The sequence below is a fragment of the Neofelis nebulosa genome, chromosome 15 (assembly GCF_028018385.1).
Source record: "Neofelis nebulosa isolate mNeoNeb1 chromosome 15, mNeoNeb1.pri, whole genome shotgun sequence".
NCBI classification, from domain to species: domain Eukaryota; kingdom Metazoa; phylum Chordata; class Mammalia; order Carnivora; family Felidae; genus Neofelis; species Neofelis nebulosa.
In genome coordinates, this window is record NC_080796.1 from 35608161 (window position 1) to 35627609 (window position 19449).

General features: G+C 43.8%; 1 protein-coding gene across 3 annotated transcripts in view; it reads left to right on the forward strand.

The window, feature by feature from the left end:
- Positions 1 to 19449, forward strand: part of PTPN14 (protein tyrosine phosphatase non-receptor type 14) — a 173512-nt gene that overhangs the window by 67903 nt on the left and 86160 nt on the right. For all 3 annotated transcript variants that reach the window (XM_058700655.1, XM_058700652.1, XM_058700653.1), the window contains exons 2-3: positions 3941 to 4268; positions 16613 to 16782. In XM_058700655.1, coding sequence (XP_058556638.1) covers positions 4095 to 4268; positions 16613 to 16782 — 344 coding nt within the window. In that variant the 5' untranslated portion in view covers positions 3941 to 4094. The remainder of the gene's footprint in view (positions 1 to 3940; positions 4269 to 16612; positions 16783 to 19449) is intronic.

Below are 19449 nucleotides of genomic sequence, written 5' to 3' on the forward strand. Positions count from 1 at the left end.
GCTTAAACATGGCGGTTAGGGGGGGCCTGGGTGGCTCAGTGAAGGGTTAGACTCTTGATTTCCACTCAGGTCATGATCTCACGGTTCAAGGGATAGAGCCCAGAGTGGAGCCTGCTTGGACTGTCTGTCTCTCTCTCTCTCTCTCTCTCTCTCTCTCTCTCTCTCTCTCTCTGCCTCTCCCCTGCACATGTGCATGTGTGTTCTCTCTCAAAATAAATAAACATTTTTAAAAACACGGCAGATAATTCATAGACTATCAAAATGTTAAAACTGAAAGGGACTAAGAGATCATCTCCTCTAACCCTATTCTTACAGATTAGTGTCACACAGATGGTTTACCTGGAATCATTTAGGTGTGACCCATCCTACAGGTAAGGGGTGTCTTAAATGAGCGCCTGGCAATTCTTTCCAGAAGCACAACCCTCCAACCACACGAGTTCTGGGCAGAAATGCCATGAACTTTTAATTTAGGTGAAAGATGTGGGTGTTAAAGACGGAGAAAACATGTCTCTAGTTCTGGAAGAGTTTAGAGTCAGCCTTGCTAATACTATTAACACAAGTTTGATTGCTATGTTACAATAGGCAGAAATGATGTGGGAGTTCAGACAAAGAAAGGGAGGGATTAGAGAAGTCCATAGAAAGAGCCAGCTGCATTTTCACCCGAGCTGTAAGGACTATGTTTAGTACCGGTATTGAGGGTTGCCTTTTGTTTTGTTTTTTTTTGTTGTTGTTCCATTGATTACGAACATTTTTAGGTATACAGAAAAGCTGAAAGAACAGTGCAGTGAATATCTGTATGCCCACCATCCAGATTTAACAACTATTAATGTTTTGTCATATTTGTTCGACTCTGAATCTGTGTATGTATGCATTGGGTTTTTAGCCATTTGTAAGTAAATTATAGATATTATGACATTTTTACCCCTAGATATACCCACTGCCATCTCCTAAAGCATTCCGTTTACACAAGCACAATTCTACTATCAGTAACAGAAGAGGGGCACCTGGGCGGCTCCATCGATTGAGCATCCGACTCTTGATTTCATCTCAGGTCATGATCTCAAGGTGGTGGGATCAAGCCCTGTGTTGGGCTCTGCACTGAGAGCATAGAGCCTACTTGAGGTTCCGTCTCTCCCTCTCTCTCTCCTCTTCTCCACTACTTGTGCACTCCCTGTCTCTAAAATAAACAAACAAACAAAAAAAACCCAAGAAATTTATTATTAATCCATCAATATCATCTCATTTCTGTTCCCTATTTCAAATTTCCCTAATTGCCTCATGTCTTTTATAGGTATCTTTTTAACCCTGGATTTGATTGAAGTTCACATATTGCATTTTGTTTTTATAAGTCCTACATCTCTTTTACTCCAGAGCACCACACCCCCCTCCGGCACCCCCCCCCCCCCCATTCTATATTTTATGTCATGACATTGACTTTTCAGACCAATTTTCTTACAACTTTTTTGTGGATACCTTACCTAGCAAGTTTCTTGCAAATTGAAGACTTAAATAGCTTAAAAAATCAGTATTTTCTAGGAGATACACTGCCAGATTGGCAGATGTTGCTTCTGACATACCATTTTTAGTAGCTAATCCATTTTAAGCTAATTTTTATTTGCAAAAGTAATCTAAGGTGATTGTAAAACGTTATAACACTTTAGAAATGTATAAAATACAGAGTGAGAGTTCTGTGTAATGTCACCTCTATGTGGCCCTAATGGTTAATTGTTTTAGGGAATTTACGTTCTTTCCCAGTACTTCATGTGTTTTTGTTTATTATAAAAACTTATAATAAAGTTTTGGTGTGCAGTGTACTTTTTATTTCACTAACTGTGTGTTCTGGACGGCGTCCTATGGAATATATAGCAGGGATTGTTTTTAATAGTGGCTGGGATAAAGGTGTACCCGGCCGGCCACATTCTTTCATAGGTGTTTAAGGTGAGGCACACCCAGATGTAAAGCGCCTAGCCCAGGATTAGAAGTGTGGCTTATGGCCACGGAGCAAATATTTCTTCTGTTTGAGGCTCCCTGGTTAATATACGAGTTGAATCTTGGTGTCTTCTGCCTTGTTCTTCAACAAGGTGAGGGAATGTATAGTAGTCAACTCTTCAGGGTTCTGTATTTGAATTCTGACTTCTTTTTTTGCTTTTTGGGGTGGGTCCCTGTGTAGTCTTTTCTGCAGATATCAGGAGATCATCAGGTTGGTCTACCTTAGAGGTAAACATGACAGTCTGCCAACACAAAGTGATTTAGAAATGTTAATAGGTTTTACCAAGCCACAGTCTCTAGCATGTGTATTTTAAGCCATCATAAAACATACCTGTCATGCTAAGGAATGTGCCAGAGGGCAGGCATCAAAGACCGGCCGAGGGAGTCTGGGGAGTATGTTTTGCTCTGTTGTAGGGTTGTGCCCTGACAACCTCTGTGAGGCCTGGGGTACTGACAGGGAGTGGTTTCTAAATACTAAAGCCATTTTATTTATTAATTCAGGAATGCCTGTAAATAGTTACTCATATTTGCCCCTCTAAGTGTCAGGGGGCTCCGAGGTAGTTCTTTGGATGAAAGGTGTGAAGTCAGGCTGGATCTGCTTGACTTAGGGAATGGAGTTAACACAACAATCACATGAGCAAGAGATAGTCTTTTGGGCTTAATGGAGAAGAGAAAGGTGAACAGAGAGGTTGTCTGAACATTTCTGGCTTCTTTGGAAGATAACGATGAAGAAACTCCCAGTGAGAGTGGAACAGTAAAGCCACTTCTGCTGTTGTTTTCTTCTTGTGTTCTCCATGGCAGTGTCATCCCTTGAATTTGGTGGGACGTCAGGGTGTAAGTACATCTCACTATTAGTTAAGTAAATTATCTTTAATTTGGTGGCAAGGTTTTTGCGTCAAGCATTTTGTAAAAGAACAAAATGACGGTAGGGCAGTTCCCCACATCTAACTGCCTGTTTGGTGAAGAAGAGCACAGAGTTGTGATAATAAATGCATTAGATTCACATATTTAAAACTTCTTCAAATGTAGAAAGTTGCTGACTTCCATTAAATGTGCATTCTCAGGGCGCCTGGGTGGCTCAGTCGGTTAAGCATCCAACTTCAGCTCAGGTCACGATCTCGAGGTCCGTGAGTTCGAGCCCCTCGTCGGGCTCTGGGCTGATGGCTCAGAGCCTGGAGCCTGCTTCCGATTCTGTGTCTCCCTCTCTCTCTGCCCCTCCCCTGTTCATGCTCTGTCTCTCTCTGTCCCAAAAATAAATAAACGTTAAAAAAAAATTAAAAAAAATATATTTAATAAATGTGCATTCTCTTCATTTTCTATCATCCATTCTAAGTGTATAAAGTAAATAACAAAATAAATATTAAGATAAAAATAAAGGTAAATAGTGTTAAGGTAAAGAAGGAGGCAGTGTTGCAAAGAGGGAGAAGGAACAAGATAAGATTCTAAGTTCAGGATCAGCCAGTCACGTAAATCATCGAGCCTCACTTCTTTCCCCTGTAAAAGGGGGGGATCAGAAAGCCTACCCCATCAGGCTGTTAATGAGGTTGAAATTAGAGGATCTATTTAGAAGTTACACAGTGTTCCAATTCCACCGCTACTGCTTTCTTGAGTGGACAGGATGGTCCAGTGAAAAAAGCATGGGAATTCAAGGCCCATAGACGTTGGTTTGAATTCTGACGTTGCCATTCACCTTGTGCGTCTTTAGGTGAGGTCTTCTCATCTCTCTGATCCTCCGCGTCCTCCGCTGTCGAACGGATTTCATCAGCTCCCTCTTGTAAGATCAGGTAGACCTCATGGGCTCCACCAAGAGGCTTGAGGGCTGCAGAGCTTGCTGGTTCTCGAACGTGGACGTCCATCCGGCCGGGGGCGTGTGCTCGCGTGTGCGGATCGTACGCCGCGGCATCCGCAGCCTCCCTTGCAGCCAATGACCTTGCTGCTTCTCTGTTCGCAGCGATCCTCTGCAGCGCCGCACCGGGCATGGACACCTTTCTCGGCGTCTGGAGGAGCACGTGCGGTAGTGTCATCACCCAGACACGAAGCTGCTAAGGCCATCTCAGGGGCGTGGGCGCCGGGATAGGAAGGCGGCGTCCGAGGGCCACGCAGCCATGCCTTTCGGCCTGAAGCTCCGTCGGACACGGCGCTACAACGTCCTGAGCAAGAACTGCTTTGTCACACGGATCCGCCTGCTGGACAGCAATGTGATTGAGTGCACGCTGTCGGTGGAGAGCACCGGGCAGGAGTGCCTGGAGGCCGTGGCCCAGAGGCTAGAGTTGCGAGAGGTAACAGCGGGTGTGGGCCGGCATCTGAGCCAGAACTCACTCAAGGGACTGGCCACCTGTCTCTTGGCACCGCTGTGCTTTGCAGTCCCAGCCTCCTGTTTAAGAGGATCCTGTTGTCCTTGGCATAGGCTTGATCTCACAGCGTCAGTGGATCAGGAGGCCTGCTCCAATGCCGTGACAAGCAGGACCCCGCCTGGGGTGGCGGCTTCCCTTTTGTTACCTTCTATGAGGAGGTTGGGCGGGGGGGGGGGGGGCCTGTGTCAAGTCCAAAGTCATTGTCTCTCTTTACAGCCGTGGAGCAGGTTGGCATTCCAGCTGAACATCTAGGAGAAGACGCCCACAGAGGGGATGGATGCAGCTGCTTTTAGTTTTTGTTTGTTTCTATATTTTCCTCTTCAAAGAGGGGAAAAAATTGAAAAAGTATTTAAAGTGAGCATGACCAGCGAGGCTTTTTGTGGGCACATATAAAATGGGCATTTTGTTTCAGGATTCCTCATGACCCTCGTTTTCTTTCTGCTGTCTGTGAGCGTTTTAAGTCTTTTTATTTATTAAAAAATTTTTTCTTTTAATGTTTATTTATTTTTGAGAGAGAGAGAGACAGAACGCAAGCAGGGGAGGGTAGAGGAAGAGGGAGACACAGAATCCCAAGCAGACTCCAGGCTAGGCTCTGAGCTGTCAGCACAGGGCCCAACATGGGGCTTGAACTCCCAAACGGTGAGATCATGACCTGAACCGAAGTTGGACGCCCAATCGACAGAGCCACCCAGGCATTCCTAGACTTCTTTGGGCTTAAACAAAGCCAGGGTTGACCATGAAGGCAGTCATGTTATCACTCTTTAAAAGGAACTCTCCTAGGGCAGTATGTCCTTTATAAGAAGCAAGCCCTTAGTCTTCCAGTCTTAATTCTTTGGTGAGAACCCTGCACACGCATATGCGTCCTGAGAGCCCCGGGGCAGAGTGGCCAGTGGGTCAGGTGGTATAATTCAGTGGTTGCCAGCACAGAAGGGACTGCAAGCCCCTGAGATTTGAGGAGCAGAAAAAGCTCTGTGGTTGTCCTGGGCCCTGTGACCACATTGCCCATTACCTCAGGGTGCTGGTTTGGGAGGTGGTGCCTTCTGGAGGTGATGGTGTTTGATGTCTTCCACACCCCTCATGAACCACCTTCTTCCGTATGCACAAAGGAATTGGGGTCGGGGAAGTTCTTCTCCCCTTGGCATCCTCCACAGGCCAACTGTTGTATTCTTGGGGACAGTTTCACCTGAGTCCTTCTGTCTCCTGCCGGTCTTCGTGTTTATACTTCGGTTTCTGTGATCAGAGCTTCCTTTGAAGTTTCTTTTCCTGTATAGGGAGACTTTCCTGTCACACAGCTACATGTGGCTTGGTAGCTGACCCAGCAAAATAAACATGGAAAAGGTTCTGCCTTTGCCCGTTGAGAGCCGGTTCCTTTTGGCTTATGAGTAGCACATTGGGGTATACATATTTAAAAATATGCGTGTGCATGGGCATAAAGGAAAAACCTTAATACTGGAGGTTGGTTGGTTAGAAGACTGGTGTAAATTTCTTGTGAAAATGTTCGTTCTAGATCGTTTACAAAAGATACGCACTGGTTCCACTTTTGAGTATTCTCTGTAACTCACGGTGGAGTAATTAATCTTTGCATATACTGGGAGACAGTAGGGCACGTGCTGAAGGAGTTATAGGCTCGGCCTTTGGCCTCCTGGACTTGGGTTCAAATTATAGTTGTGTCATTTGTTAGGTGTCCTTGGAAAAGTTACCGTGCTTCTCTGGGCATCGGTTTTCTCACCAATAAAGTGGAAATAATGATAACCTTACTTATCTTATGGGACTGTTGTAAATATTAAAAGAGATACAGTATGGAAAATGCATAGTGCTGCATCTAATATTGACAACTGTCCCAATCTGAGAGTCTTAAAAATTTTTCATTGAAGAGAATCTTGAGCAACTGCAATGTGCCAGGCACTGTGTTAGGACTTGATGAGGGAAGGTAAATAAGGTGTAATTTTGTTTTCAAGATATGCACGGGTGAGTAGGGGACTCCAGCATTTACATAAGCAGTTAAGGCTGAATGCGATCTAGGGGCGCCTGGGTGGCTCAGTCGGTTAAGCACCCGACTCTCGGTCTTGGCTCAGGTCATGATCCCACGGTTCATGAGTTTGAACCCCTCATCAGGCTCTGCGCTGACGGTGTGGAGCCTGCTCAGGATTCTCTTTCTCTCTCTGCCCCTCCCCACTGTCTCTCTTTCTCTCTCTCAGTAAATGAATAAACTTAAAAAAACAACAACACAAGATTAAATGCAATCCATGCTAAAATGCAATGCAGGTGCAGGCCGGAAAGGCAGTAGCTCTTCTTAGACTTGTGCAGTACACAGTCTGTGCTGCTGACCACTGCGGCCTCGGGAGGGGAGAGGAAGTTTCAGTGAAGGATGAACAGAGCCGTCACTCTCTGAACGGGGACTTGAAGGATGCACAGGACTTCAGCAGGTGGAAAAGAAAGCAAGGCCATCCAGGGCTAGGGGAACTGGAGTCTTGAAGATCCAAGTATGCAAAAGCAGGTGCCATTCTTGGGGGCCAAGAAGGCATCTATCTCTGTGAATCCCCAGGCAGAGTCTAAGGTGCATGCGGAGGCGGGTCTGGAGATGTGGACGGTAATAATTACTCTCAGCAGAGTATTGCTTCTCTCAGTGAGAGGGCAAAGGTCAGACCCAGATTAGCCCACAACTGTGTTGTCACAAAAGACAAAGCAGTGAAGTCTAGATTCTGCTGTCACGTGTCTGTTGCAGTGTGATTGATCTTCTAATGCGAAGGTGGGGTTGACATTTAATGCTGGCTTTATTTTGACATGCTCTAAATGGGTGCATTCACATTAGAGCAAATCACTTTCTTTTTTTTTTTTTTGATTGTATGCTTTTGTTCTGTGACAGATGACATGGAAGGTATGGCCTTTTGTGAAACAATGCTATAGCTACTTTCAAACGAGAGGATGAGATCACGCAACCTCCTACTTTGTTCTTCATTTGCACACACACACCTGGAGGAGGAGTGCATTCTTTCCCCAGAAGCAGGAGGAGGAGGGGATGGACACAGGGTCTGCTCTACTCGCTTGACTTTCTTTTTGTATTTGGGTCATTTTCCAAGTAGAGTTGATGGAGCTTGAGAGGAGAAAGTGGAAATCTATCTAAAATACAACAGAATGTTGGGTCTTTATTAAGGCTTGGAACTCAGATCTGGTGGGTATTTGGCTTTGCTGTTGGAAGGATTCTGTAGTTGGGGTGCCTGGGTGGCTCAGTCAGTTAAGTGTCCAACCTTGGCTCAGGTCATGATCTCACAGTCTGTGGGTTCGAGCCCCACATCAGGCTCTGTGCTGACAGCTCAGACCCTGGAGCTTCTTCAGATTCTGTGTCTCCCTCTCTCTCTGCCCCTCTCCTGCTTGTGCTTTGTCTTTCTCTATCTCTCAAGAATAAACATTGGGAGGCCTGGGTGACTCAGTCAGTTAAGCGTCTGACTTGTGCTCAGATCATGATCTTATGGTTCATGGGTTCAAGCCCCACGTTGGGCTCTTATGCTGACAGCTTAGAGCCTGGAGCCTGCTTTGAATTCTGTGTCTCCCTCCGTCTGTCACCCTCCCCTGTTTGCACTTGTCTCTCTCTCAAAAATAAATAAACATTAAAAAAAATTTTAAAAAGAATAATTAAACATTAAAAACAAAAATTTAGAAGTATTCTGTAGATGTATCCTAGACATTTTAAGAGCTTTATCTTAGGAAAAGAAAATTAACTTTGATTTAATTCTTGATCTACATTAATTATAATTTGTGTTTTGCCACTTCATTTAGTCATTTTAAAAATGGATTTTATTATTTTTTTTTTTTCAACGTTTTTTTTTTAATTTATTTTTGGGACAGAGAGAGACAGAGCATGAACGGGGGAGGGGCAGAGAGAGAGGGAGACACAGAATCGGAAACAGGCTCCAGGCTCCGAGCCATCAGCCCAGAGCCTGACGCGGGGCTCGAACCCACAGACCGCGAGATCGTGACCTGGCTGAAGTCGGACGCTCAACCGACTGCGCCATCCAGGCGCCCCTGGATTTTATTTTTTAAAGCTGTTTTAGCTCCATGGCAAAACCGAGTGGAACACAGTGGAACATACCTCCTGCACCCCCCCCCCCCAACCACTCCTATCCCCTCCCCCACGCCAGAGTGGAACATGTGTTCCAGGCGATGAGCCCACATTAACACATCATCATCACCCTGATCCATCGTTTACATTAGGGTTCACTCTTGGTGGTGTTCATTGTGTGGGTTTTGACAAATGTATAATGACATGTGTCCATATGGTAGACTTTATGAGGCTCACATCTGGTTTTGAATGTATCGATGTGCTGCCATTTCAAATGGCATTTAGAGGACCCAGACCTGGTTCGTAGGGTCAGCAAATACAATCAAGCCCCAAGGGAAGCTGAACATGAGAGGGTCCCCGATCCCAGAAACCCTAGAGCTTAGAGAATAGGACAAACAAGAAACAAAGCAAAGGGAACAGTCCGTGCTGAGGTACAGAAACAGGAAAGCACGTGGAATTTTCAGGGAAGGGCAGAGTTCATTTTGCACTGATCTGTTTGTGTGTGTGTGTGTGTGTGTGTGTGTGTGTGTGTGTGTGTCGAGGGGTGGGTGGAGAGGTCATGGCAGGGAGGGTAGGAGTGTAGAAAGGCAGGCAGGAGACTGCTTTTGAAGGGTTTGATGTATCTAGCCAGGGAGTTTTAACTGGATCCTGTAGGACATTGTGTCTAAAATGTGTCACAAGAATAATTAAAATAAATCTCCAACTTTTAATGTCACATACTGTGCTGAGTGCCCTCCCCATATCAGTTCATCTGATTCTCATTTCAACTCTGTGTGGTGGCTTCTCTGGCCGTCTCCATGTTACAGACGGGGCCATCACAGCACAGGATGACCTTCTGGCCGTGACTGGGCTTGTCCTCAACCCCAGGCAGGCTGCCTCCACTGTTCGAATTCCTGGGCATGTGTAGTGGCAGAAAAGAAGGGTAGTAAAATGCTTTGGGAAACACCTCCATAAATGCTATTTTTTTTAAAAACACTCAGTGTTTCACAATTATTTTAGCCTTCTGTAAAATCCTCTTTGAATTGTTTGGGGAATAAAATGCTGCCGTGAGATGGGGAGACATCTAAGGACTTCAAGGCAGAGTGTGACTGACATGAACACCTTGCATTTTCGGAAAAGAACCAAACAGCAGAAAGAGAATGAGGATTGGGGTGACAGGAAGGACAGAGATGCTAGCTGGGTGAACTTAATAACCTGGCTACGGGAAATAAAATGAACTCCTTAGGAAAAAATTTTTTTAATTATTTTAAGTTCAGAAAAAAAATTGGGTATGAATTTCTGGCAAGGAACTTTTATTAAGGGAAAGACATAAGATGACAAGGCTCAGAAAATTGGAATTCTGATAATATAGTTAAAACACGTTTGGATTAATGGATGTCACCCATTTCTCCAAATGAGATGTTAGGTGGAACTTAAGTGGAAAAAACGGAGCTGTGATGTTTGCAGAGGGGATGGTTATCTGGAACCCTGGCTCCTTGTGCCCTTCCTACCTTCCAATACAGTTTGAGAATCACTGACCTGGGATAAGATAGGAGTAGTTAAAATAATGTGTCTTATGACTAATTCTCACATTTTAAAAATAATTGCACAGAGAAGCAGCAGGTTTCATGGCTGTGAGAACTGCCTGACTTTGAGTCCTGCCTCTGCTGCTTATCACCAGTGTAATCCTGGATAGTTATGGAACTGCTCTGTGCCTCAGTTTCCTCATCTGTAAATGGAGATGGTAAAGTAGCAACCTCCATGAGTTGTTGGAAGGGTTAAAAGAGTTTTGTCAGTTGTTAGTATTACAGAGCCTGGCACTTGGAGGCACTCAATATGGCAGTCTTCTCACCACATGGGCTGTCTGGACTGTGACACAACCCTTCCAAAGATGGGGCTCTGACCCTTTTATAAATCTGTTGGTTTCATTTTTAGATGGCTTGAATTATTAGAAGCCGTGATCATACATTGAGCCAAAACTCTTTCAATTCCTTGCATAGTTATTAAGATTGTATAGTCCACTAGGATAGCCACTGGCCACATGTGTCCATCGAATACTTGAAGTGTGGCTAGTTTGAACTGAGATGTGCGGTAAGTATGAAAATACACATCGGATTTTGAAGATCTAGTATGAAAAAAAAGTTAAACTATCTCACATTTTTATATTAGTTACATGTTGGAAGCCTACTGTTTTGAATACACTATTTTAAATGAAATTTAAAATTAATTTCATTTCTCTGCACTTTTTAAATGTAGCTGTTAGAAAATTTAAAGTTGAAGATGTGGCTTACATTATATTTCTACTAAACAGTGCTAAGAGCGGCAAGGAGGCCATGTTAATAGTAATAATGACTATCAAGAATTTTATTGGAATATAAAGGATTCTAATAAAATGTAGAAATCTGCTAGAATTATTTTCTTGAGGGATACTCCTGACTCTGCTTTTATTTATTTATTTTAAAAAAAAAATTTTTTTTTTTCAACGTTTTTTATTTATTTTTGGGACAGAGAGACAGAGCATGAACGGGGGAGGGGCAGAGAGAGAGGGAGACACAGAATCCGAAACAGGCTCCAGGCTCCGAGCCATCCGCCCAGATGCCTGACGCGGGGCTCGAACTCACGGACCGCGAGATCGTGACCTGGCTGAAGTCGGACGCTTAACCGACTGCGCCACCCAGGCGCCCCCTGACTCTGCTTTTAATTAGAGAATCATAAGTGGAGGAAGAATAAGTAATTTCACAAAGGTACCTTCATAGTTAAACTCTATTCAAGACAGAGAATCTATTCTTGAGAATGCTGAATTTGATAACTCTTGGACCTCCCTTAAGACTAGACTGACAGCTCTGGTTTTTAAAGGAGCCTAAAAAAGAATCCCTGATCATTTCATAGGGTGGGTGATTGTCCTCAGATTTATCCCCTTGTTCTTTTGCAAATTTATATTTGCGTTTGAACTCAAAGGTGATTTATGCCAAGCTGTGGGCCACAGTAGGAATGACCCACATTTTGCTATTCTCATAACAGCTAGAGTTTATAAAGATACTGAATCTTGACTAGCTTAAGTGAACTTACATTAAGGATATATGTATGGTCTGATTTTATGCTAATCTTTTGGGCATTGGTAACAACATAATGTGCAATTATAAGAGTATTCGGTTAAATGGAATACTTCATTTCCTGGCCCTGTTGATAATAGTGGAAATTGCTGTGTTTTGGAGCCTGCTTCCCCTTATCCATATACGTTTGTATTTGCAGTGGACTAAAATAACATTGATTAAGAATCAGCTGAAGAAGACTGCGGGAGAGATGTCTGGTCTCTGAATTTTGTGTTGCTTTTTGTCTGTATAAAGATTATAACGTGAAATCTTACTAGCTTAACGTCCGTTCTCTGAGGCAACCTGGCACCCGTGTCTGGTTTCTAGATACAAGAGACTGTAGGTGAAGTAATTTCCCCTGTCTTAACTCGTAAGTCTTCATCTTTTTGTATATTTTGAGTGAGCTGTACAGCCTCAGAAGAGTGATTTTTTTTTCTTGGTTAGGAGGTTTGCTTCTTGGGTCGATGTGACTCTGCAGTGTCTTTTCCTCTACTTTTGTGAAAGATTGGCTAGGAAAATGAAGGGGGTGCAGTTGTTAATTATAGACGTGTCAGTTCCAGAAATCCCAGACCTACCCAGAGTAGAGGTTGATTGCACACAAGTTGTTTTTTTACAGTCATCCGACTGATGTATAGTGGTTTATTTTCCAAAGCCGTTGGAATGTAATAGCGTGAAGTGCCGTTTCAGAGCCTGCTTATAATCATCTTTTGAAGTATTTTCCATGCCTCAGTGAAAGTTTTAATGCCTGTATGTAATTCCTGTATATTTTATGTGGAGGTACACCAACTCTCTGTTTCTTAATTTACAACTGAAGCACTGGGTATGACAGGCAACCAATTATAGCGTAATGCAAGATATTTTAAATGTTTGCTTCTGGATGATTAACTCTTCAAAACGCTTGAGATAAGATCATGGATTTAATCCCTGGTCATTGCCAAGACTGCATCTGTAACCCTTGCAGATAGCATGAAAGATGCGTCTTTGGTCACAAAACTGGAAAAGCAAACTCCTCAAAAAGAATCTTCCCCTAGTCACAGCTAACGTGGGGGATTCCACTATCTCTGCAAATAAATGAACAAACAAATCAGAACACCCCCAGACTATTTTTAAAGGCCTTTATTCACTAGAATCTTTTTTCCTGGTGCTTGGATCTTACTTTGGCACTAAAATATTCACACACAAATCTGCCGCTTAAGAAACTAGCATATTTTTGAGTGCGCGCATACATTTATGCTTCCTGTGTTAAAATGAGAAACTCCAAAGCAAATAGACCAGGAAACTACTCTTATGAAGATGTCATGTTAGTGTGTCTTTCCTTACACTGTTTCTCAGTATTGCATTTTTAGTCATTGATTCACAGATGGGGTTCCTCTCCCTGGGTACCGGTTCGTCTGTCTTCTTTTTCCTTCATTGCAGTGAGCTCACTGCAGAATTCAAGGTAACCAGACCCATTTTCTAAAGAAAACTAGAGAAATAAAATGGGATTAATAGCTCACGCAGAGGTATCGTGAGGGTTCGCCAGACCTGGCTGATGTTTGGAGCTTCAGAGATTAAACAAAACTGTTTGGGGGTATGTACTCGGGCAATATGATGGGATCTTTCTGGCCACGGAGGAGGTGGTTTCTGTTTGGAATCATCTACCACATTCTCCTAAATCATGGGGCAGTGGTTAGCAGGGAAGCTCAGCTTTCAGAATTCAGCTGGAGTTGATGGCAAGTCAGTTATGAACCAGCCTGGTGTGGTCTCAGCTGGGCCTGAGGGGATTAATGGTCCCTTGGCTAATACACAGGAAGTTGATTGATGCACTTGTTGGTTTAAGTGAGAGGTTAGTTTCTGATGCTATTTCCTGAGAGGCACTGCGTAAGATACGGCAGAATAAACTCGTGCTGCATCGTGAACTTAAATAGAGCAGGCTAAGAACTTTGAGACAGTCTCTCTCCTCTGTTGAATACTCCAGGGCAGGGATATAGCTAGAGGAAGAATGGGGTGGGGGTGGCAGGGTGGGAATAGAGAAGGTGACTTTGGGCATAGCTTCACAAAATGGTGTGGGGTTAGGGATCTCATAAATGGACTTTCCTTCCCACCAGATAACTGAACTCAGCACTTAAAAAAAAAAATGTTTATGTATTTATTTTGAGAGAGAGAGCACCCTGGAGAGCATGCACGTGAGCAGGGGAGGGGCAGAGAGAGGGAGAGAGAGAATCCCAAGCAGGCTTCGCAATGTCAGCATAGAGCCCGATGTGGGGCTCGCTCTCACAAACTGTGAGATCATGACCTGAGCTGAAATCGAGAGTCAGAGGCTTAACCGACTGAGCCACCCAGGCGCCCCTGAGTTCAGTGCTTCTAAAACTGGTTATTCTGGCCTCTTAGGTAGGAACTGTATCTTCCAGGTTACCCGCCTCTCTCAGCTCTGCCTTATGCTGGACACCCCATTTCTTGAGTAGTAATATTGTAGTAATATAGTTACTCCAATGGATAAAGGCATGGTAGCTCACTCAGGTAGTCTGTGTCCTCTGGGGGGGAAAAAAACCCAAAACTCTTTTTTTTTTTTTGGCAAAATTGATCATAGGATGTTTATGCATTTAATGTGGACCATTTCTAATTTGAATGTTACTAATTTGAGTGACTGTTGTAATTTGAATGAAGTATGATCATGAAATTATACCCTCTAATGTCAGGACTGCTTTTAGTGAAAGTTAATAAATCATGGCTGGCCTGTTAAGCAACTGCAAAGCTTGTCCCTCCCTTTCTCCACCCAGGCTTATAAAAGGGCTTCTTTTCCAAAGAAAATAACTATTACGTAGCATGTCACTGTTTATATATATTACCTCATTTATTATATGCAGACTCATTCCTAGCCACCCAAAATGCAGTGACATACCCTTACACAACACTGTGTCCGTTCGGAATTCAGTATAATGCAGAACTGCCTTGGGCCCTTTTCACACGGTCTGTTCAGTACCCAGATTACCTCATTTTAAGGTTAGCTTAAGCCTACATCATAGATCCCCTAGGACAGCATCAGAGCGATGTTCCAGTGTCCCATAAACACCTGTGAGACTAAAGCACATCTGAGCGGAGGGACTATTTTGTGATGATTTTTCTTCTTACATCTTTTAGGTTTTTATGTTACTTATGGGCCTTCCAGCTTCTACTCTTGCCTGCTTTTTTTCATTTATCTCCAGGTAACCTCTATCCTCTAATTCTGTGGTTCATAGGCATGCTAGCAGTGCTGATGAAAAAGATTTCTTGAGGCTTGCCTGCTTTCATTTACCGATGGTGACGATGATTGATAATGATAGTAGCAGCCACAGAGGGCACCATTCCCGAAGCAGTTAATTTACACGTGCCATGGGCACAGTGGACAGACACGATGTCCCTGATACCCCTCACAGCCTGTGCATGATAGCAGTACGACCCCGTCTTATAGATGGGAGCTCTGACCCTCTGGAGCCTCAGGAATTTGTATAGGGTTATTAGGACAGTGAGTGCAAGTGCCTGGAGGTGGATAGACTTCACAGCTCGTCTTCTTTCTACTCAGCCACATTTCATTTCCTCTACGTCATCAGTCACAGTAGAACAACCAACAGACTCACCGAAGCTGGGAAGTGAACAAAATAGGGTCAGAATTCAGGCAGCTTGTCCAAGTTGATGGAGCTATAACCTTGGTTCTGTGTGTTGGCATTCTGTTGCTCAAGGGATGCATAGATTCCTTATGTGAGCTTGCCCTTTAAAACATCATGGAGTAGGGGCGCCTGGGTGGCTCAGTCAGTTAAGCATCTGACTTTAGCTCAGGTCATGATCTCATGGTTCGTGGGTTCAAGCCCCATATTGGGTTCTGTGCTGACAGCTCAGAGCCTGGAGCCTGCTTCGGATTCTGTGTCTCCCTCTCTCTCTGTCCCTGCCCTGGTCGTGCTCTCTCTCTCAAAAATAAATAACGTTTTTAAAACATCATGGAGCAAAGCTGGGGAAATCATTGCTCCCATCTGAAAGTACATGCATTTGAAAATATCCTTGAGAGTGTTTTGGTCTGTAGCCTTAAGTAGGCAGGACATGCCTGGTTTTCTAGGGAAGTCAGAATCAAGACTTCTGGTACAGATTTTGGTAGGGTTGTGGCAGGGATTGATCTGTGATACCGCTGATGGGACAGCCAGCTGGAGTGGGAACATCAGCACAAGAATGCCTTTGGAAATTAAACATCGAAATGAAAACGTTCTTTTGAAGGCAAATTTCCAGGTGTGCTGTAAACTGTGCTAAGCTATAATTGAAATATAAAAGAAAATTTCAAAAGCGGTGATCTATTTTTTGGTGATTGTTGTGCTAATCCTGAAATCCTAGTGTGAATTAATATAAAGACAAGATTGGATGCATAAAAGTACCTGTTTTAATCATTTAGCACGTTGTTCAAAACTAAACTGGTTGAGGCTTCAAGTGTGAGGGTGAATATCTTACTTTCATCTATCAAATCCCACCGTAATCTGCCAAGAACAGCCACCAGGGGCTCCCCTGGCAGCTGCGAAGACATCCTTCCATTCTCAAAGCTTGATATGGGGGAGAGATTTGCTGCAGTTCATGTATAATGAAGTGGCCGAGGCTGATGTTTTTGAAAGTACTTCATTAAAACTCAAAAGGAGTGAATCAATTTTCCGTTGAAATCTGGTACTGTATGGAAATATCCTGCAATGTGGAAGCTCTCATTTGGCAGAAGGTTTTGTCTTAGGAGTTGAGTACCAAGTTACTTTGCAGCAGGTGCAAGAACTGTGTTTGCCTTTGCCAGCATGTTCCACGTGAGATCACGAGGCATTCAGAAGCCACAGGAAAGTCGGCCTTGAGAGCGTAGGAAAAAAGCCAACCCTGTCCCCACCCCTGCACCCCACCCCCTTCCCAAACACCGGTGCATCAGTACCCACATGTACCAACAGCAGCGATGGCTATGGATACTATATCGGATAGCCCCTGTGGATTGTGTGCATGTGGTTTCTTTTGGCCTGTCCTAAAGTCAGAAAGTAAATGCTGGATCCTCGTGTCCGAACTGGGAAACCAAACGTGGCATAGGGCGTCAGAGTCTTGCTCTCCTGTGCAGTCTTGGGGGTACCCCTGATAAACATAGACTGATGCTATTTTACTCTTTCGTCTAGACACACTACTTTGGCCTTTGGTTTCTCAGCAAGAGCCAGCAAGCGCGATGGGTGGAGCTGGAGAAACCTCTGAAGAAACATCTGGACAAATTTGCTAACGAGCCTCTGCTTTTCTTCGGAGTCATGTTCTATGTGCCAAATGTGTCATGGCTTCAGCAGGAGGCCACAAGGTAGGTGCATTTTTTTCTGGGTTGTGCATAAGGGCGTGGATCAACTGTGAGGCTTCAGATGAAGTAGATGAGCTGGCTGATTTGGGGGGTGTGTAGGTGTAGGTGGGTGTAGTGGGAGGGAGGGTGGAGTAGTTGGGGATTGTTTACCCGTTGCTTCACAGCTTTAGAATTGTTGTTTGAATCCATGGTGCCAACCCCGGTGGTTCCCTATGATGCTAGTCAGGTAGCAGTGATCCTGAGCCAGTAGAGCATTGTGCCTGGCAGCATAGAAGTATTAGTTGGAGTCTATGGGTAGAGTAGATGGGATAGAATTTAATAAAGAATTAACCATCTACGGGGCGCCTGGGTGGCTCAGTTGGTTGAGCATCCGACTCTTGGTTTCGGCTCAGGTCGTGATCTCACGGTTTGTGGGTTTGAGCCCCGCATCGGGTTCTGTGCTGATGGCATGGAGCCTGCTTGGGGTTCTCTCTCTCTTCACCTCCCCTGCTCGCTCACTCAATCTCTCTCTCTCAAAATAAAAAAAATAAGCATAAAAAAAAAAGAATTAACCACCTAATACTTCTTTGTTCTACTCTTGCCCTTAATATGCTCCCAAGCAAAATGTAGCATCAGACTTTGGATTTGAGGATTAAGAACATAACTAATGATGGGAGCAGAGTTGAGGAGAATGTTGAGAAGGGTGAGAGTTTTGCTTGTCCTGGGTCACAATAGGAGGAGACAGGGAGCCGTCGGTAGAGAGGAGACCTGGGATTGGTCCCACCCTCCTGCTCATTGGCTGTCTTGCCTGGAAGAAACCACCTGCCATCTGTGAAGTGGTATTTTTCCCTTATCTGTAAAGTGAGGGGTTTGCATGTTTCTAAAGTCTCATAGTCAGTGATTCCATGAATGAAGCAGTTGGTGTTGGTTGGTGTTAGTACGGTTCGCTTATTGGTAAGAGTTTTCCATTAAAATATGCAGAGGGGTTGTCTTCTCATCAAATGGTTCTTTCTGGTAATAAGGAGAATTACATCAAGCTTCTACTTTCCATGTTTTTCTTGGCTCATGGCATTCAGAGTACTAGGAAGCAGTACCAATAACACACTACAAAGTAGGAATATTGTATTTGATTATTGCATGTGTGGTTTCTTAGATTTAAAATTTTTATTTTATTTATTAAAAAAATTTTTTTAAGTTTGTTGATTTGAGAGAGAGAGAGAGAGAAAGAGAGAGTGAGTGTGTGTGTGTGTGTGTGTGTGTGTGTATGGAAGGGGGAGTGGCAGAGAGAGGGAAAGAGGGAATCCCAAGCAGACTCCACGCTGACATCAAGGACCCCAACTTGGGGCTTGATCCCACGAACCCTGAGATCATGACCTGAGCCAAGACTGAGAATCGGATGCTTAACTCACTGAGCCACCCAGGTACCCCAAGATTTTAAAATAGGAAGCACTTAAAATTTTTATGTCCATTTTAAGGTGATAGTTTCCATCTTCTTTTTTTTTTTTTCTTTTTAAAATAAAAACTATTGTTAAATAGGTGGTATTTCTGTCAGCAGAGGCCATGAAATAGCTCACAGCCTGACCAGAAAACCTGTGTTCCATCTTTCAGGTATCATTCATTTGAAGCACTTGGTTGGAAACTGTTGTGCACTGTTTTCCGGTTTTTTTCACTTATGTAGTTTCTTTTCTGTGCACAAAGTTATTAACTCCTCTAAATGGGACAGTTTCCACTGGCTTCTGAATCTTCCTTGACTACTTTACACAGTGTCGGGAACACAGCATTAGGTTAATAAGTACTTGCTGATTCATGGCTTTTGGACTGTGAAATGCAAGGCAGTGGGTAACAAGGAGGAAACGCAGACTATAAATTAAAACATATTGGGCAAAGTTCAGTCTGTAGGAAAAAAACGAAGTGTTGTTACTCTAGACAGACTTATTCTGTAAGGTCAGTTGTTAAGGAGAAGAAATTGAAATAAAAGGTAAGGGACTCAGAAATTGTCCTTTATGAAGTTAAAAAAGGTTGTTTAAGCTTAGAAAAATGAAGGCTTAGGGCCCCTGAGTGGCTCAGTCAGTTAAGTGTCCAAGTCCTGGTTTCGGCTCAGGTCATCATCCCATGGTCTGTGAGATTGAGCCCCACGTCGGGCTCTGCACTGACAGTGTGGAACCTGCTTGGGATTCTCTCTCTCCCTCTCTCTTGCTCTCTCTCTCTTGTGGGGGGGAATTCTGTGTTAACTCTGGAGCGCAAAATTTGGGCCAATAATAAGTGAAGTGCAAGGAGTTGAAAGACTTTGGTTATTTGGCTCAACATAAGAACACAGTTTCTAATAAGTAAAGCCATAAAAAGGTGCACAAGCACACCTATAACAGGGTGAGTGTCCTAGTTTATGGAAGTGCTGTGGCACTGAGTGGGTAGATGGGGTGGTGTCTTGGAGAGGAGACCGCCATATTGGGTAGGATGTTGGACTAGATCAGTGGTTCTCAAACAGACCAGGGCTTGCTATATTGTAATTACCTGGAGCATTTATTATAAATGTGATTCTAGGGCTGTAACAGAAGTCTAAATTGAAATGTCTAGGACTGAGCATCAGGAGTATATATTGTTTAAAATAAATGATATTCTTCGGGTGGTTCTGATTTTCATCCCGACTTGGTAATTAACAAATTAGTTAACCTCTAAAGCTCTTTGCGGTTT